This window comes from Tiliqua scincoides, chromosome 3, assembly GCF_035046505.1.
Source record: "Tiliqua scincoides isolate rTilSci1 chromosome 3, rTilSci1.hap2, whole genome shotgun sequence".
NCBI classification, from domain to species: Eukaryota; Metazoa; Chordata; class Lepidosauria; order Squamata; family Scincidae; genus Tiliqua; species Tiliqua scincoides.
In genome coordinates this window covers 57185293-57203048 of record NC_089823.1, presented here as the reverse complement: position 1 = coordinate 57203048, position 17756 = coordinate 57185293, and the positions used below count along the sequence as shown (strand labels likewise).

The 17756-nt window shown below is 46.6% G+C and overlaps 1 protein-coding gene across 2 annotated transcripts in view; it reads left to right on the top strand.

Annotated features, from left to right (window-relative positions):
• The first annotated feature begins 393 nt into the window (after positions 1 to 393).
• MRPL39 (mitochondrial ribosomal protein L39) overlaps positions 394 to 17756 on the top strand; it is a 28981-nt gene continuing 11618 nt past the window's right edge. The window contains exons 1-6 of one of the 2 annotated variants that reach the window (XM_066621022.1): positions 394 to 564; positions 9770 to 9976; positions 10788 to 10927; positions 11772 to 11871; positions 12963 to 13030; positions 16479 to 16591. In XM_066621022.1, the coding sequence (XP_066477119.1) occupies positions 516 to 564; positions 9770 to 9976; positions 10788 to 10927; positions 11772 to 11871; positions 12963 to 13030; positions 16479 to 16591 (677 nt within the window). In that variant the 5' untranslated portion in view covers positions 394 to 515. The remainder of the gene's footprint in view (positions 565 to 9769; positions 9977 to 10787; positions 10928 to 11771; positions 11872 to 12962; positions 13031 to 16478; positions 16592 to 17756) is intronic. The other variant, XM_066621023.1, reaches the window with a different exon arrangement.

Here is a 17756-nt window from a genome sequence, read left to right as displayed (position 1 = left end):
CTATGCACAACTACTAAGAAGTACCATTGTGTTCAATGGGACTTACTTCTGAGTAAGTGTGCAGGAAAGTGAATGTGAGCAAGTGTGCAGGAAAGTAAGCATGGGACTTCTGAGCAGGTGTGCAGGAAAGTGAGTCTAAGTGTGCAGGGAAGTGTGGGACTTACTTCTGAGTAAGTTGCAGGTAAGTGAGTGTAAGTGTGGGACTTCTGAATAAATGTACAGGAGTGTAAGTGTGTAGTAAAGTGTGGGACTTAGTTCAGAGCAAGTGTGCAGGGACACGGCGTCAGCGTCCCAGCCAGGAAAGTGTGGCTGGGCTTGTGCTGCCCCCGGGCCCTGAGCCTCCGCCTTCCACAAGGAGGGCTCCTTCGTGCGGCCCACGGTCCCTCCAGAGGCTTGAAGCGGCGCTGCAGGAAGGCACGGAACCCGAGCGTGAGGCTGCTGTTTCCGGAGGAGGGGAAGGCGGCTGCTCAGCGCCGCGGACGGCTTGAAGGAGGAGGGGAGAGGGCGAGCTGGCCATGGCCTGCCGGCGGGCGGTGCGTGGAGTGTGGCGGGGCTGCGGCAGGAGTGAGTACGAGAAGCGCTGCCTGCCTCTGGTCGGCGGGGGAAGGCCCTGCCGCTGGGGGCTGCCTGGCCTTTGGTCCGGGGGTCAGGCAGCCTGCATGTGTTCAGAGGCACGTGCTTGGCTGAAGCTTGCCCTGGCAGGGCCCACCCAGGCTGTCCTTGTCCCAGGCTGAGCCCACCAGTGGGTGCTGGGCAGGGCCTCTGAGAGCCGCACAGATAGGCCCCTTATTAGCGAGGAAGGGGGTGGCACAGAGTGGGCGGTGGCACTGGGGGGCAAAACAAGCAGGGGAAGTCTTGGGAACAAGCAGGGGAACAAGCAAACAAAACAGGCAAAACAAGCAGGGGAACAAGCCAAAATAGTCTTGGGAGCCCAGGTCTACCAATCACCCCTATGCTGCACTCGGGTCTATCTGCCTGCGCAGCATTGGCAGCTGGATACAGTAACACTGAAAACCAAACACACTCTGAAGTCTCTCTAAAATCTTTCAAATATAGAAAAACATTGCAGGAGATTAGTAGCATTGTATTTAGGCTCACAGTAGAATGGAAAGTGTCAAGTGGCCATATGGATTCTGATTTTAATGGGAAATAAACCTTGTTTCCCCCACACCGTTGTCCCCCCAAACCGGCTTCTGCAGCAGCTGCAGTCCCACAACTGTGTCGCTGAGCTCCCATACGTTCCTTCATGGTAAGCAGATCCACAAGCCAAAGAGCTACTGTAGCAGGTCAGTTTCCTCCAGGATGTGACCCTGTTAAGGAATGCATGCATTCCTGGGCCTGGTATGTAGGGCTTATGGCAGTAACCGCCATCATGTGTCCATAGTCGTGCCCCCAGCATACTGTATGTGATCACATATGTGATCACATGTGATCACTTCCAGGTGAGTCTTGAAAAATGAATGATTCCAGGAAATTTCTGGACCCCCTCCTTTGTCTCCTAGGCCCCCTTTCTGACTTTAGACCTAGGTACAAATTACCCCCTTTACCCCCCTCTCTTAGGCCCTTCCTGGGTCTGTGAGCTTTGTCTACTGTAGCCACTGCTTGATCTGTTCCCCCTGTGGAGGTTTTCTGCTCTTCAGTCAGAGTCTTGATGCTGCTTGAGAGCCCAATTCTATCCCAACTTTCCAGCACCGGTGCAATCGCAATGCAGCCCTGAGGTAAGGGAACAAATGTTTCCATACTTTGAGGAGGCCTCTGTGACTGCCTCTCCACCACAGGGCTTGGTGCATGCCCCCCTTGGCACAGCTGCACCGGCACTGGAAAATTGGATAGGATTGGGCCCTAAGTTGTTGCACCACAAAGTGTTGTTTTGCTAAATAGCTAGTGTGGCTTGCGTACTGTTTGGGGCTATGTATGCTGCTGAGAGGATGACAACTTATGGAGTGTTTCCTCAAACTGTGGGTCAGGACCCTCTGGGTCAGCGTTTCTCAACATTTGGCCTCTGCTGTACCACTTTGCATGGTCCACCTATTGGCAGTACCAATGGAAGTAACTGGTGATGATATTATCACTAGTTACTTCTGGATTGGGAGGCAAGAAGTAACCAGTGACAAGCTTAGGGTAGAGAGGAGGGCTTTTTCAAGCATGGAAAAGCATGCTTTGGAGCTCTGCTTGCCAAGCCAAGCCTCCTACCACTGTTTGTTGCATCCTGTTGCTGGTCTTGCTGCTGGGTGGTAGGGGACCACACATCACCTCAAGTACCACTGATGGTACCCTTACCACTGGTTGAGGAACACTGCACTAGGTGGATTGCGAGCTAATTTCAGGTGGGTCCCCATTCATTTCAGTCATTCATTGGCATCCTTCCATTTCGGAAGACTATGGTATCGCGCTCTGAAAAGTGATTCTGGAACAGCGTCTAGTGTGGCTGAAAAGGCCAATTCGGGAGTGACAATCCCTTCCACACTGGGAGCAAATGTAGTCTGTCCCTGGTGTGTCTCTATGGCTACGGGCCTTCCTTCTTTGCCTCTTTGCCTCAGTCTGTTGGGCAAGTGTCTCTTCAAACTGGGAGAGGCCATGCTGCACAGCCTGCCTCCAAGCGGGCCGCTCAGAGGCCAGGGTTTCCCACCTATTGAGGTCCATTTCTAAGGCCTTCAGATCCTTCTTGCAGATATCCTTGTATCACAGCTGTGGTCTACCTATAGGGCACTTTCCCTGCATGAGTTCTCCATAGAGAAGATCCTTTGGGATCCAGCCATTGCCCATTCTCACGACATGACCAAGCCAAAGCAGGCGTTTCTGTTTCAGCAGTGCATACATGCTAGGGATTCCAGCACGTTCCAGGACTGTGTTGTTTGGAACTTTGTCCTGCCAGGTGATACAGAGGATGCGTCGGAGGAAATGTGCATGTGGAAAGGATGTGCATGTGGAAAGCGTTCAGCTTCTTCTCCTGTTGTGAGTGAAGAGTCCATGACTCGCTGCAGTACAGAAGTGTACTCAAGACACAAGCTCTGTAGACCTGGATCTTGGTATGTTCCGTCAGCTTCTTGTTGGACCAGACTCTCTTTGTGAGCCTGGAAAACGTGGTAGCTGCTTTACCGATGCATTTGTTTAGCTCGATATGGAGAGAAAGAGTGTCGAAGGTCGTTGAGCCAAGGTACACAAAGTTGTGGACAACCTCCAGTTCATGCGCAGAGATTGTAATGCAGGGAGGTGAGTCCACATCCTGGACCATGACCTGTGTTTTCTTCAGGCTGATTGTCAGTCCAAAGTCTTGGCAGGCTTTGCTAAAATGATTCATGAGCTGCTGGAGATCTTTGGCAGAGTGGGTGGTGACAGCTGCGTCGTCGGCAAAGAGGAAGTTACGCAGACATTTCAGCTGAACTTTGGACTTTGCTCTCAGTCTGGAGAGGTTGAAGAGCTTTCCGTCTGATCTGGTCCGGAGATAGATGCCTTCTTTTGCAGTTCCAAAGGCCTGCTTCAGAGGACAGTGAAGAAAATCCCAAACAAGGTCGGTGCAGGAACACAGCCCTGCTTCACTCCGCTTCAGATGTCAAAGGAGTCTGATGTGGAGCCATCAAAGACTACAGTGCCCTTCATGTCCTCATGGAAAGTCCTGATGATGCTGAGGAGCCTGGGTGGACATCCAATCTTGGGGAGAATCTTGAAGAGGCCATCCCTGCTGACCAGGTTGAAAGCCTTCGTGAGATCTATGAAGGCTATAAAGAGTGGCTGTTGTCGTTCCCTGCATTTCTCCTGCAGTCGTCTAAGGGAGAATACCATATCAGTGGTGGACCTGTTGGCTCGGAATCCGCACTGCGATTCTGGATAGACACTCTCTGCAAGTACCTGGAGCCTCTTTAGTGCAACTCGGGCAAACAGCTTTCCTACAAAGCTAAGGAGAGAGATGTCATGGTAGTTATTGCAGTCACCTCTGACACCTTTGTTCTTGTACAGCATGACGATGTTTGCATCCCTCGTGTCCTGAGGTACTCCACCTTCTCTCCAGCAGAGGCAGAGGATTTCATGCAGCTCAGTGGCAATGATCTCTTTGCAGCACTTTAGGACCTCAGCAGGGATGCTGTCTTTCCCAGGTGCCTTGCCAGAGGCAAGGGAGTCCAGGCCACGTTAAGTTCTTCTAGGGTTGGTTCACTGTCAGGCTCCTCCAACACAGGCACTCAATGTTGTTCAGCACTTCTTTGGTGACTACATTTTCTCTAGAATACAGCTCAGAGTAGTGCTGCGCCCAGCATTCCATTTGCTGCGCCTGGTCCTGGATGACCTCGCCTGTGGCAGACTTCAGAGGGGCAGTTTTTTACTGTGTTGGACCTAGGGCCTGCTTGATACCATCATACATCCCCTTGATGTTTCCTGTGTCAGCTGCTATCTGTATCTGGGAACAGAGTTGGAGCCAGTAGTCGTTAGCACATCTCCTGGCAGTCTGCTGGACTTTGCTGCAAGCAGCTTGGAGGACCTGCAGGTTGCGCTCACTGGGACTCTGGGGGAAGGCCGACAGGAGCCGAGGGGCATCCGGTTCGGGACTCCTCATCCCTATGGGATGAGGATGGGGAGGTTAGAGAACAACAAAACAAAGGCAGAGTAGGAGAAGAAATTGGGAAAGGTAGCGTGATGGGATGTGATAGACGGTTTTGCACAATGAGAGGATGCGGGGACAAAGGAGCGAATAAGCAGCTCATCCTGGGGCATTCCGTGTACAAATGCTTTTATGCGAATGCCCGAAGTCTATGAGCAAAGGTGGGAGAACTGGAAAGTCTGGTGACAAGGGAAAACATTGACATAGTGGGCATAACGGAAACCTGGTGGAATGCGGAGAATCAGTGGGATACCGCAATCCCGGCTATAAACTCTACAGGAGGGACAGGCAGGGACGTGTTGGCGGTGGGGTGGCCCTTTATGTTAAGGAAGGGATAGAATCCAGCAAAGTAGAGATTGAAGGTGGGTCCGACTCCACCGTAGAATCTCTGTGGGTTAAATTACCAGGCTTGTGCAGCGATGTAATACTGGGGGCGTGCTATCGTCCTCCAGACCAGAAATCGGATGGGGACCTTGAAATGAGGAAACAGATCAGGGAGGTGACAAGGAGGGACAGGGTTGTAATCATGGGGGACTTCAATTATCCTCATATTGACTGGGTCAATTTGTGTTCTGATCATGATAAGGAAACCGGATATCTTGATGTGCTAAATGACTGTGGATTAGAGCAGCTAGTCACGGAGCCCACCAGAGGACAGGTGACTCTGGATTTAATATTGTGCGGTATGCAGGACCTGGTTAGAGATGTAAACGTTGCTGAGCCATTGGGGAACAGTGATCATGCTGCGATCCGTTTTGACATGCATGTTGGGGGAAGAATACCGGGCAAATCTCTAACAAAAACCCTTGACTTCCGACGGGTGGACTTCCCCCAAATGAGGAGGCTGGTTAGAAGGAGGTTGAAAGGGAGGGTAAAAAGAGTCCAGTCTCTCCAGAGTGCATGGAGGCTGCTTAAAACAACAGTAATAGAGGCCCAGCAGAGGTGTATACCGGAAAGAAAGAAGGGTTCCACTAAATCCAGGAGGGTGCCTGCATGGCTAACCAGCCAAGTTAGAGAGGCTGTGAAGGGCAAGGAAGCTTCCTTCTGTAAATGGAAGTCTTGCCCTAATGAGGAGAATAAAAAGGAACATAAACTGTGGCAAAAGAAATGTAAGAAGGTGATACTGGAGGCCAAGCGAGACTATGAGGAACGCATGGCCAGCAACATTAAGGGGAATAATAAAAGCTTCTTCAAATATGTTAGAAGCAGGAAACCCACCAGAGAAGCGGTTGGCCCTCTGGATGGTGAGGAAGGGAAAGGGGAGATAAAAGGAGACTTAGAGATGGCAGAGAAATTAAATGAGTTCTTTGCATCTGTCTTCACGGCAGAAGACCTCGGGCAGATACCACTGCCCGAACGGCCCCTCCTGACCAAGTAGTTAAGTCAGATAGAGGTTAAAAGAGAAGATGTTTCAGACCTCATTGATAAATTAAAGATCAATAAGTCACCCGGCCCTGATGGCATCCACCCAAGAGTTATTAAGGAATTGAAGAATGAAGTTGCAGATCTCTTGACTAAGGTATGGAACTTGTCCCTCAAAATGGCCACGGTGCCAGAAGATTGGAGGATAGCAAATGTCACGCCTATTTTTAAAAAGGGAAAGAGGGGGGACCCGGGAAACTATAGGCCGGTCAGCCTAACATCCATACCGGGTAAGATGGTGGAATGCCTCATCAAAGATAGGATCTCAAAACACATAGATGAACAGGCCTTGCTGAGGGAGAGTCAGCATGGCTTCTGTAAGGGTAAGTCTTGCCTCACAAACCTTATAGAATTATTTGAAAAGGTCAACAGGCATGTGGATGCGGGAGAACCTGTGGACATTATATATCTGGCCTTAAGAAGGCGTTTGACACGGTCCCTCACCAAAGGTTACTGAAAAAAGTCCACAGTCAGGGAATTAGAGGACAGGTCCTCTCATGGATTGAGAACTGGTTGGAGGCCAGGAAGCAGAGAGTGGGTGTCAATGGGCAATTTTCACAATGGAGAGAGGTGAAAAGCGGTGTGCCCCAAGGATCTGTCCTGGGACCGGTGCTTTTCAACCTCTTCATAAATGACCTGGAGACAGGGTTGAGCAGTGAAGTGGCTAAGTTTGCAGACGACACCAAACTTTTCCGAGTGGTGAAGACCAGAAGTGATTGTGAGGAGCTCCAGAAGGATCTCTCCAGACTGGCAGAATGGGCAGCAAAATGGCAGATGCGCTTCAATGTCAGTAAGTGTAAAGTCATGCACATTGGGGCAAAAAATCAAAACTTTAGATATAGGCTGATGGGTTCTGAGCTGTCTGTGACAGATCAGGAGAGAGATCTTGGGGTGGTGGTGGACAGGTCGATGAAAGTGTCGACCCAATGTGCGGCGGCAGTGAAGAAGGCCAATTCTATGCTTGGGATCATTAGGAAGGGGATTGAGAACAAAACGGCTAATATTATAATATCGTTGTACAAATCGATGGTAAGGCCACACCTGGAGTATTGTGTCCAGTTCTGGTCGCCGCATCTCAAAAAAGACATAGTGGAAATGGAAAAGGTGCAAAAGAGAGCGACTAAGATGATTACGTGGCTGGGGCACCTTCCTTATGAGGAAAGGCTACGGCGTTTGGGCCTCTTCAGCCTAGAAAAGAGACGCCTGAGGGGGGACATGATTGAGACATACAAAATTATGCAGGGGATGGACAGAGTGGATAGGGAGATGCTCTTTACACTCTCACATAATACCAGAACCAGGGGACATCCACTAAAGTTGAGTGTTGGGCAGGTTAGGACAGACAAAAGAAAATATTTCTTTACTCAGCGTGTGGTCGGTCTGTGGAACTCCTTGCCGCAGGATGTGGTGCTGGCGTCTAGCCTGGACGCCTTTAAAAGGGGATTGGAAAAGTTTCTGGAGGAAAAATCCATTATGGGGTACAAGCCATGATGTGTATGCGCAACCTCCTGATTTTAGAAATGGGTTATGTCAGAATGCCAGATGCAAGGGAGGGCACCAGGATGAGGTCTCTTGTTATCTGGTGTGCTCCCTGGGGCATTTGGTGGGCCGCTGTGAAATACAGGAAGCTGGACTAGATGGGCCTATGGCCTGATCCAGTGGGGCTGTTCTTATGGACAGGCTTTGCATGCTGCTAGAGCTCTCCTCTTTTCCTCAATGACTGGTGTCAACTCCTCAGAGTGGGATTCAAACCAGTCTGCCTTCTTGTTGGTCTGAATACGGACAAGGCGGTGTTCTAAATAGCATTCTTGAAATGTTCCCATCTGTTGGATGCATTTGCATTTGTTGGGCCTGGAAGGATTTCCTCAAGCATTCATGCAAATTCCTCCACTTTTCCCTGATCCCGGGTCTTGCTGGTGTCAGTGAGAGGTCTTTTTTCCTTTTTCGTGTGATACAGTCGCTTTGTTTGCAGTTTCACTCTGCTGCACACCAGGGAGTGGTCAGTGTCACAGGTTGCACCCTGATAACTGCGTGTGATCTTGATGCTGGGAAGGCTCGACCTGGTGAGAATCTGTTTGAGCTGGTGCCAGTGCTTTGATCTTGGGTGTCTCCAAGAGACTCTATGTTGGGGCTTCATGTTGAAGAATGTGTTGTTGTCATTTCAAAGTGTATTTTTTTTAAAATAAGAGAATGCAAGAAAAGCCCAGCTGGATCAGGCCAAAAGCCCATCTAGTCCAGCCTCCTTTCTCTCACAGTGGCCCACCAGATGCCCCAGGGAGCACACAAGACAGCAAGAGACCTGCATCCTGATGCCTTCCTTCTCATTTGTAATATACTAGGCTTGATGCTACCATGATATGTTACCGCATTACAAATCTGTACAGTTAACAGACTACTGTGTATATACTTTTAACAATGATAGGCAATAGGTCTTACTCCCTGGTAAATGTGGATAGGATTGCAGCCTTTGGGATGTTTGGGGAATTTTTAAAAATAGATCATCAGTAACTGCTTAGGAGGGTTCTTCTTTATTTTAAACAAATTTTTAAACTTATACTTATTGTAAACTTTTAATTTACTTAATTAATTTGATTTGATTTTGTCGTATTGGGGGGGGTGTTAAAAATTTTCTTACTTGATGATGTCCCTTCCAGCCATGACGTCATTTCCTAGTTAATGACATCACTTCTGGTGGATCCCAACAGATTGTCATTCTAAAGTTTGAGAACCACTACCCTACAGTGAGTGTGTGTCAGCATATAAGTACTGGTACTGTGGGCAGTGTCTTCTTGGCAAGGCCTGGATTATTTGAATGGAATGTTTAGTGGACAATTTATATTGGCATCCCAAACTTCTGCAAAGGCAGATGTGCCTTAAGTGGATGGATGGCTCAATGTGGGGCTTTTTTTTACTAGCATTGGAGCGGTACTGTCATTACTCTGTTACACTGGTTTCTAGGTCTTCCCCTGTAGCTGCTGCAGGCACTCTCTTTTTAATCTCTTTTCTGATTAAGACCTTTTGCTATTAACCTGAATCATCTTAGTGTTGGTCCTGGAAGTATGGACTTGCAGAGTAACAACTAGTGGAAAGATCCTCAGATGTTGGCATGGCAGTCTTGAGGATTTTGCTGCTGTTAAGGTTTAGCAGGTTTCTGCATTTCTAAATACTGTATATAAAGTTAGATTTTGGTCCATGTGTAATAGCAAACTTTGATATGTTGCATCATGGGCTTATGGGCTTTCTCCCCTCCCCCTCATATATGAGGGAATGAGACTGGAAACCTCAGCAGTCATTTCATCTGGACATGGCAATTGTGGCTGCAGCAAAACATAGCTTGTTCTCAAACCAAGACCTGGTGAGTTGCCATATTCAAGCAAAATGACCAGCTGTGGCTTGTAGCATGCTGGAAGTGGAAGCTTCTAATCTACCCTCATGTAAGGAGGAGGGTGTATGTAAGGCTACGGCTTGCAGCTTGTGTCTCTAGCAAACTATGGTGAATTGAACCATAGAGTGTAAGAGCCAAACTACTTGTTATGTCAAGCATCCCACTGAACCTGAGTGGGAAAATTTAATGGTTTCAACAGATTTGTTTAAACATTTCTTGATAATGTTTAAAAAAGCATCCTATTGATCCTACTCTACCCATATTCCAGAATGGGGAGTTTGTTAAGATCTTACTTGTAAATGTGTGTGTGTGTTTTTGTTTTTTTTAAAAAGCTACATTCTGTTTAATGAGACTTCCTTCATTTCCAGGGTTTATTTCAGCTGCTCCTGCTCCTCAACTCTCAACAGCTGAGATTGCTCAGATGCGCAATGAGCTTTTTACAAAGGAGAAAGAGAGACAATTATCTCTTTATCCACGAATTGAGAAAATTGAAGTAAAATATGTTGGCAAATCTCACCCAGGCACTTTATTTATAATGAACAAAGGACTTTCCACTCCATACACTTGTGCTATGCGTAAGTACATGGAATACATGACTGTGGTTACATCACTCTTCTTCTGAATGGCAGATTAAAGTCACATTTTGTGTCAAAACAGACAGTGCATCAGTTAATTTTATATGAAAAGGGAATGTTTCAGAATTATAAACTTAATTAAGGGGAAGATATGGTTCAGTGCTTGAAAGGACTTGTAATACAATCAGTTTAATCACCCAGTCACTTCTTCAACCCAATAATACCAGTTTCTTCCTACTCATATTTCACCTTGTACTGAGGGAGCAGGCCTGTATCTCATACTTCTAACACCTCTTTTTCCAGCCACCCTGTCAGTACATCTGCCTGCCTTTCAGGGTGGATAACCAAAATTTCATATACATGAAACACTTCTTTCTGAGCTTGTTGGGCTACACGACTAATATTACATGAATCAGGGCTTTCTGCAACAATCTACAAACTGATCTAAAGCACGCACGCAGCTTGTTTATGTCATCTCTTCCCTTTTGCCAGCTCCGTGGGATTGGCTGCTTGTACGTGATTGTAAGGACTGAGCAGCAGCTGGTCGAAGGAAAGTAATAGATGCAGTCTTGCTGCTGCTGTTCTGCCCCCACTTTTCTCTGTTTCACACTCTCATTTTAACTGACTTCTAATTATTTGCTTGATTACTGAAACTGCAGATTGTATTATCTGAGTATTTTAAGCTGCCTGTTGTTTATAAACTTGATCTACACCATTTGTAATAAATGAACTTGATCTTTAATCCTTTACTATATTGTTAAATAGAGTTTACCATCTTTCCCCTTTTCTTTTTCCCATACCCTGTCTCTAGATTTAAGTGAATGGGTCTGTGCAAAATCGGTACTGGCCCTTGTAGATGGAAAGTTCTGGGATATGTATAGGCCTTTGACTCAGTCATGTGAAATCCAGTTTCTCACTTTCAAAGATGAAGATCCAGAGGAAGTGAACAAAGTACGTTTACATCAGTTTTCTTCAGAAAGTGGCTTTCTTTTTGTGTCTGACCTTGCTTCATAAAGCCTGCAGGCTTGACTAATTCAGACCTTAAGTGTTGTTGAATGCAGTCACTGAGAGTGGGCTAAAAATAATTGGAACGTAAAAGCACTCTGTTTCTCTGTGTATGTCCTGGTCTTTCTGGCTTTCCACATCTAAATGCATGATTGTTTAATCATGCATTTGTGTGCTCTAGTTGTATCTGTCCTGCCAAGCACTATATAAAATGCTTATCTAAGCCTGAGACCACACTGAACATTTTATAACAAGCTATTAGTAGAAAGCGCTCTTCATGAATGGCTTGTATTCTAGGGAACTGGCTAACCATGTTATTTATTAGTAATAATAGTTACCGCTTCTCAAATCAAGTTGTTCATAAAGCAGCCTTTATAGCAAAATTAAAAAGAAGTCATTCTGGGGTGAAGAACCAGGGGTGAAGCTCCTACCTACCTTGCAGTATATGGGAACACCACTTTAAAAGGTGTTTTTCTGTCTAGTTATGAATGGAAGTGCTTGTTCAAAATGGAAAATGAGCCCATTCTGTCTTCTCTACTAGTAGGGAGGCTGTTTATGAAGGTTCCAGTAGGAGAGCAGAGCTGTGATGAAAATAACTGTTTTTATATATGATATTTTGAATCTTAAACTCCGTCCAAAACTGTCTTGGCATAATCTGACTCCACAGTTATAGCAGTCTAGTCCTATACATGTCTACTCAGAAGTTCCATTGAGTTCATTGGTGCCTCCTCCCAGGTAAATGTTCATAGGTTTGTAGCCTAAATGTGTGTTTTGAAATATTTCGTTGCAGGCATATTGGAGATCCTGTGCTATGATCTTGGGCTGTGTTCTAGAACAGGCATTCAAAGATGAATACTCAGTTAGTCTGCTTAGAGCTCCAGAAGTACCAGGTATGTGCAAACCTTCTGCAGTCTTCCATTGGTCATCTAGTGGAGACCACTAACTATGGAAGCCTGCATAATATGTGTTCATTCACGATAGTATTTGATTCAAACTTTTGAATTGCATAATAGGTCTTTAAGCAGAGAAGCCTCTACATGTGTCACTTACCAAGGACAATGGAAGAACAAGTAATTCTCCTTATCTGGTCTGAATCTGCTGACAGTCTGTTTTACAAGAATGGCCCCAAGTACCTGTGTGTGAAGAATCTCCACATCTGGTTAAAAAAACCAGTGAACTGCTTAGTAGCAATGAAATAATCAATATTTTAATATTTTGTGATGTGGAAATATTGCATTCTGCTCAGGGTACTGTGCCTGGGGTTCCTAGATGGTGAACTGCATGGGAACTGTTCAAACTTTCTTTTCAGCCCATGTTCTGGAAAATACCATGTACTGCCACATTAAGTTTATGCAAGCTAACTGTGGGTAGTCTTCTTGCCCTCTGGAATTTTAGGGCAATATAGTTCTTGATAAGAAGGCAGATCACTTTTAGGAATTACTCACTTTTAGGAAGGTACCTTAAATATATTATCTCCATATTGTTTGTGGTGAAAAGCAGTTATGATAGAACCAGAAATGTGTTGAGAGAGGCTGGTTTTGCAATGTTGCACAGTTTAATAATTTTAGAAGTGTAGCAGCTGAATGCATCTTATGTATGCTTACGTAGCCAGTGGCAATCATCACATCTGTTGGCTCTCTAATCAATGGAACCATAGATAAAGCACCATGAAGTTTTTTGCTGTTGTGCACACTTATGCAAGTGGTATTTTTCACTATGGTATGTTTTCTTGCTTTTAATGTACAATGTATAAAAAAGAATTATAACTCTGATTTTTGTTTTTATTGAATGGCCAAGGAACATGCTGTGAATGTACAAAATACATGCTCTCTCTCTGTCTCTCTATTTTTAGTAAATCTATTAGTAGGAAGCAGACTTGTGTTAGAATTCTTATATACCTTTCACAATAATCTTCAGTCTTTGAAATATCATTTATGGCTAGCTAAAAAGACTCTATTTTTAATATTACCTCTGCACGTAGTGATTTCCGGAGCGTTCTGCTATGATGTGCTTTTGGACAGCAGACTTGACGAGTGGAAGCCAACAGAGGTGAGCATAATAACTCTCTGGGTAGTTTTTACTGTCTGAAGAACTGGTTCTACCCAGATGTATTAAGCATTACAAAATGCTTTTTCATTCATATTGATGAACAATAGATTCAGTTGTTTGTATTTGTATAATATGGGCCTAGGGGCAGGAATAGCTCTGTGGTGTTTTCAAGCAAAGTTTGTGTGGTTAGAGACTTGGGTGCTAGTGGTTTAATCTTATTAAAGATTCAGATTTCTTATTCTGAAGCAAGGCCCCTTAAACTACCTGATGTTGCCCTGGTTGGCTCACCCGAGAGGCAGTGGGTCGGTGTGGTGAACTTGCAAAGAATGCCACTGTGCTGCGCCCAGACACTTCATTCTACATTATAGTTCTATTCTTGCTTGCTGCAAGTGAGCAAGAGGAGGGTTGGGGCAGCAGTGACTCATTTCTTCCTCCCGTGTGCTGCCAGAAACACATACAGTGGTGGAGCTGGAGAACACGGCAGCAGGAGAGAGATCCACCCCCCCCCCTTTCAGGAGAGTGATCAAAACAGAATTGCTTTGCCTCACTGCCTGCTGCTTCAGCCAGATAAGGTGGAGCATCCTGGAAACTGCAGAGGGCTTCCTCTTGCACTCCCAGCTTGCTTCAGCCTCCTTTGAAGAAGCAGCCAGCTAGACAATAAGGAGATGGAGGTAGGGGTTGGAGCACACATGCAGTGATGCACATGCAAACAGAAGCTAAAAAGGGAAGGTGGAAAATGTTGGTGCTACTTCAGAAGCCAATTTGTCTGGGATCAGACCTGGATGTTACTAGAAAAATCCAAGCCTGGATGTCCTACCCATGACATTTCTTGAAAACAGTACTCCACTACTTCTGCACCTGGGCCCCATGTACACTATGTACACATGCAAATGTTTGAAGAAAATCAGAGCCCTCATTCTGTTCAGCTAAGTACAAATATACTTGTCAATGACCAGACCAAAGCTAGGCCAGAAGACGTTCCAAGAATCTGCACAATTAACATTTTGTAAATTATGCCTATAGGTACTCGATCAGAGCCTACTAAAATCTAAATCCATATCTTGGCTTTATGTGTAGAGTTACGATGGCTAGATTTCAAGCAGTTGCTGTCCTATGTGTGGATGCTGCAGGATTTGTTCTAATGGCTGAATTCTAATTGCCGACAGTGGTTATTCAGTCTACTGCAGTGGTGCTCAAAGTGGTGAGTTTTGACCCACCATAGCAACAAAAAAACAGGTCATTTCCCTTTACGGGGGGTGACCCAGTAATGGGTGCCTCGGTGGTGCTGCAGCACCACGGGCGCTCAGAGGCTTGCCAGCCTACCTGAGGGAGTGTGCAAGCCTTGGAGAGGGTCCGGGAGGCCTGCAGCCCCCTCTGATCTGAGGTTTGGAGCGACTAGTGGAAAACACAGTCGCTCGGTCCCTCAAATTGGCATGAAACAAAGCTTGGGGGAGACGTGCAGAGGGGGCTGTGGGCCTCCCAGACCTTCTCCAAGGCTTGCACACCCCGTCAGGTAGGCTGGCAAGCCTCTGAGTGCCCACGGTGCCACAATTGCTGTGACGCTGCTGGGGCACATCCTCCCCTCCAAGTCCTCGCCCCCACTACCACTTACAAGCGGTTCTAAGACTCCCAGCAAGTTTGAGAACCACTGGTCTAGTGTGTTAGTAACAGAATAATTTTTTAAGGCAAAGCTGAAGAAAGAAGACTAAAATTTTATAGCTCTTTACATGTTGAATACAATAATTTTAAAAACAACATTCTCTTACTTCAAAATAAATTAATACCTAAAATGAGAAAATAGAGATAAGCAGTGACAAATTGGTTTTTATAAACTGAGATTGACATTGCTCCTGTTACACAAGGAGTGGGCTTATTTGCATAACTGCAAAATACTTAGGCCACAGTCCTAACCAACTTTCTAGCACTGACATAAGGGGAACGCAACTCCGAGGTAAGTGAGCAAGGTAATCCTCACTTCTGTGTCTTGTGCACAGTAGGACAGGTAGTTAAGGAGGTCCCTAGCCAACACCAGTATAAATGTAGTTTTGGTTTGACTCATCTTACTTAGAAATCAAGCAGTAAGTACAGTGGTACCTTGCATAACGAATGCCCCGCGCAGCGAAAAACCCGCAGAACGAAAGCGGTGTGCGAAGTTTGGTAACTCGCATAACGAATTTTTATGACTTATGCTTCGCATAACGAATTTTTTTTTAATTGTCCTGGTTTGTCTTAAGGGGGGGGATCTTCATGTCCCTTTATGATCCCGTTCACCCTAGTAAGGGGCGGATCTTCATGTCCCTTTATGATCCCGTCCACCCTAGTAAGGGGCGGATCTTCATGTCCCTTTATGATCCCGTCCACCCTAGTAAGGGGCGGATCTTCATGTCCCTTTATGATCCAGTCCACCCTAGTAAGGGGCGGATCTTCATGTCCCTTTATGATCCCGTCCACCCTAGTAAGGGGCGGATCTTCATGTCCCTTTATGATCCCGTCCACCCTAGTAAGGGGCGGATCGTCATGTCCCTTTATGATCCAGTCCACCCTAGTAAGGGGCGGATCTTCATGTCACTTTATGATCCCGTTCACCCTAGTAAGGGGCAGATCTTCATGTCACTTTATGATCCCGTCCACCCTAGTAAGGGGAGGATCTTCATGTCAGCTTGCTCCCAGGAAAGTGTGCACAGGATTACAGCCTTCAAACTCCCCACTCAGCATCCCCCCATCGCTCATTCACCCTCTCACTGCCCCATTTCCTTCACGTTTCCCCCCATGATCACGGCAAAAGCAAGCAATTGAGTGCAGCTGCTCTGTCCTCCCCAGCTTAGAGCACAATCCTGTGCGTGTCTCCTCAGAAGTAAGTCCCATTGTGCTTACTCCCAGGAAAGTGTGCCCAGGATTACAGCCTTCAAGCTCCCCACTCAGCATCCCCCCCCTGTTTTTGAAATCCTCTGTACAGTATGTATGCCTTTAAAGAGCACTTAATAAACACTTTGTAAACCAACTTTGACTTTGTTCTGACTTTTCTTGCCCATAGGAACGCATTAATTAAATTTCAATGCATTCCTATGGGAAAACGCGCTTCGCAAAATGGAAAACTCGCATAACGAAAGGACTCGCGGAACGGATTAATTTCGTTATGCGAGGCACCACTGTACATGTTTGTAAATTGAATACACTAAATTTTCCATCATATTAGAAAACTATCAAGCTTTTTAAGCTTAAACTTCTGCCTGGTCCCGTTGCTTATATCTTGTATTTTGGTTTTAAGCTGACATCAAGCTGAAGAAAATCTTATCCTAATTTAGCATGTCCTAAGACCACTGTAATATTATTCTCCTCTAAAATATGTGGCCTACAAGGATTATTGGAGTCCCTAGAATCCTCTGTTCATTGTTTTGTTGATGTGTGTATGTGCCTGTGTGTGTATCTGTTGGTTCTTTGTTTTAAGGAAAGTCTCAGATCTCTGACAAAAGACGTTCACAGACTAATTCACAAAGACTTGCCGTTTGAAATGCTGGAAGTTGATGCAAAAGTGGCACTTGAAATATTTCAACATAACAAGTAAGTACGGACATATATGTCAAATACAAAATGCAGGGCTTTTTTTCTAATGGAACGCGGGGGGACGGAGTTCCGGCACCTTTTTGCAGGGGCCCCTCCCCTTTGGAGGCATTCCAGGAGGGGGGGGAGAAAAATAGAGGCATTCATGGGTGGGTGCTGGGGGGTGCAGGGCGGGCGGGCACCTGGCCCCTGCCTGACTGCACAATGACCCCTCCTGCCCCCATCTCCAAGCTCTCGCCTGAGCCCAGCCTGCCTCCCCTCCCCCCGCGCTCTGCTTCCCAGCGCAGCTTCCAAGCCAGTGGAGGGCGCGGGGGACACACGCCGACACCGAGGAGGAGGATGAACAGCCAGCCAGCCAGGGAGATGGGCTGCGGCACCCACGGAATGCCCAGGTACTGGCTTGGCGGAGAAGGAGGGGAAGGAAGCTGGCTGGTGCAGCCCCGTGCCAATCTGCAGCACGCGCCTAGGCTTGTCTACTCAGAAGTATGTCTCATTGTGCTCAGTGGGGCTTGCTCCTGGGAAAGGGTGCATAGCCTTGCAGCCTGAGAGCCCAAACATGTCTACTCAGAAGTAAGTTCCATTGTGTTCAATGGGGCTTACTCCTAGGAAAGTGTCATAGCCTTGCAGCCTGAGTAGAAAGGCAGAGGAAGGGCTCTGAGGCTGCAGTCCTCTCCACACTTTCCTGGGAGGAAGCCCCACTGCCTCTAATGGGACTGACTTCTGTGTAGACAGGCACAGGATTGGGCCCTTAGGCTGCCATCCTATCCACAGTAAGCCCCATTCACTAAAGTGGACTTCTGAGTAGACATGCATAGGATTGGGCTCTTAGGCTGCAATTCTAGGCACTTTCCTGGGAGTAAGCTCCATTGACTAGAATGAGACTTACTTCAGAGTAGACATACCTAGGATTGGGCTCTTAATCCTGGCAGAGATATATATCTGCACCCGTTTTCTAAGGTGAAACATGCTAAGGGCAGGTGAAAAGGGATTCTACGTGTGTACAACGTGCTGTCCAGCCTTGCCAGAGATCTTCCTCATCCTTCCCCCACAAGCATGCCCTCCGCCAGCCAGCGTTTGCAGCTCCTCTCCAGCAATGCTCAGCAGCTGCTCAGGGCAGCAGAGAACATACAACTGCATGCCAAGCGGCTTCCCAAAGACACAGAGT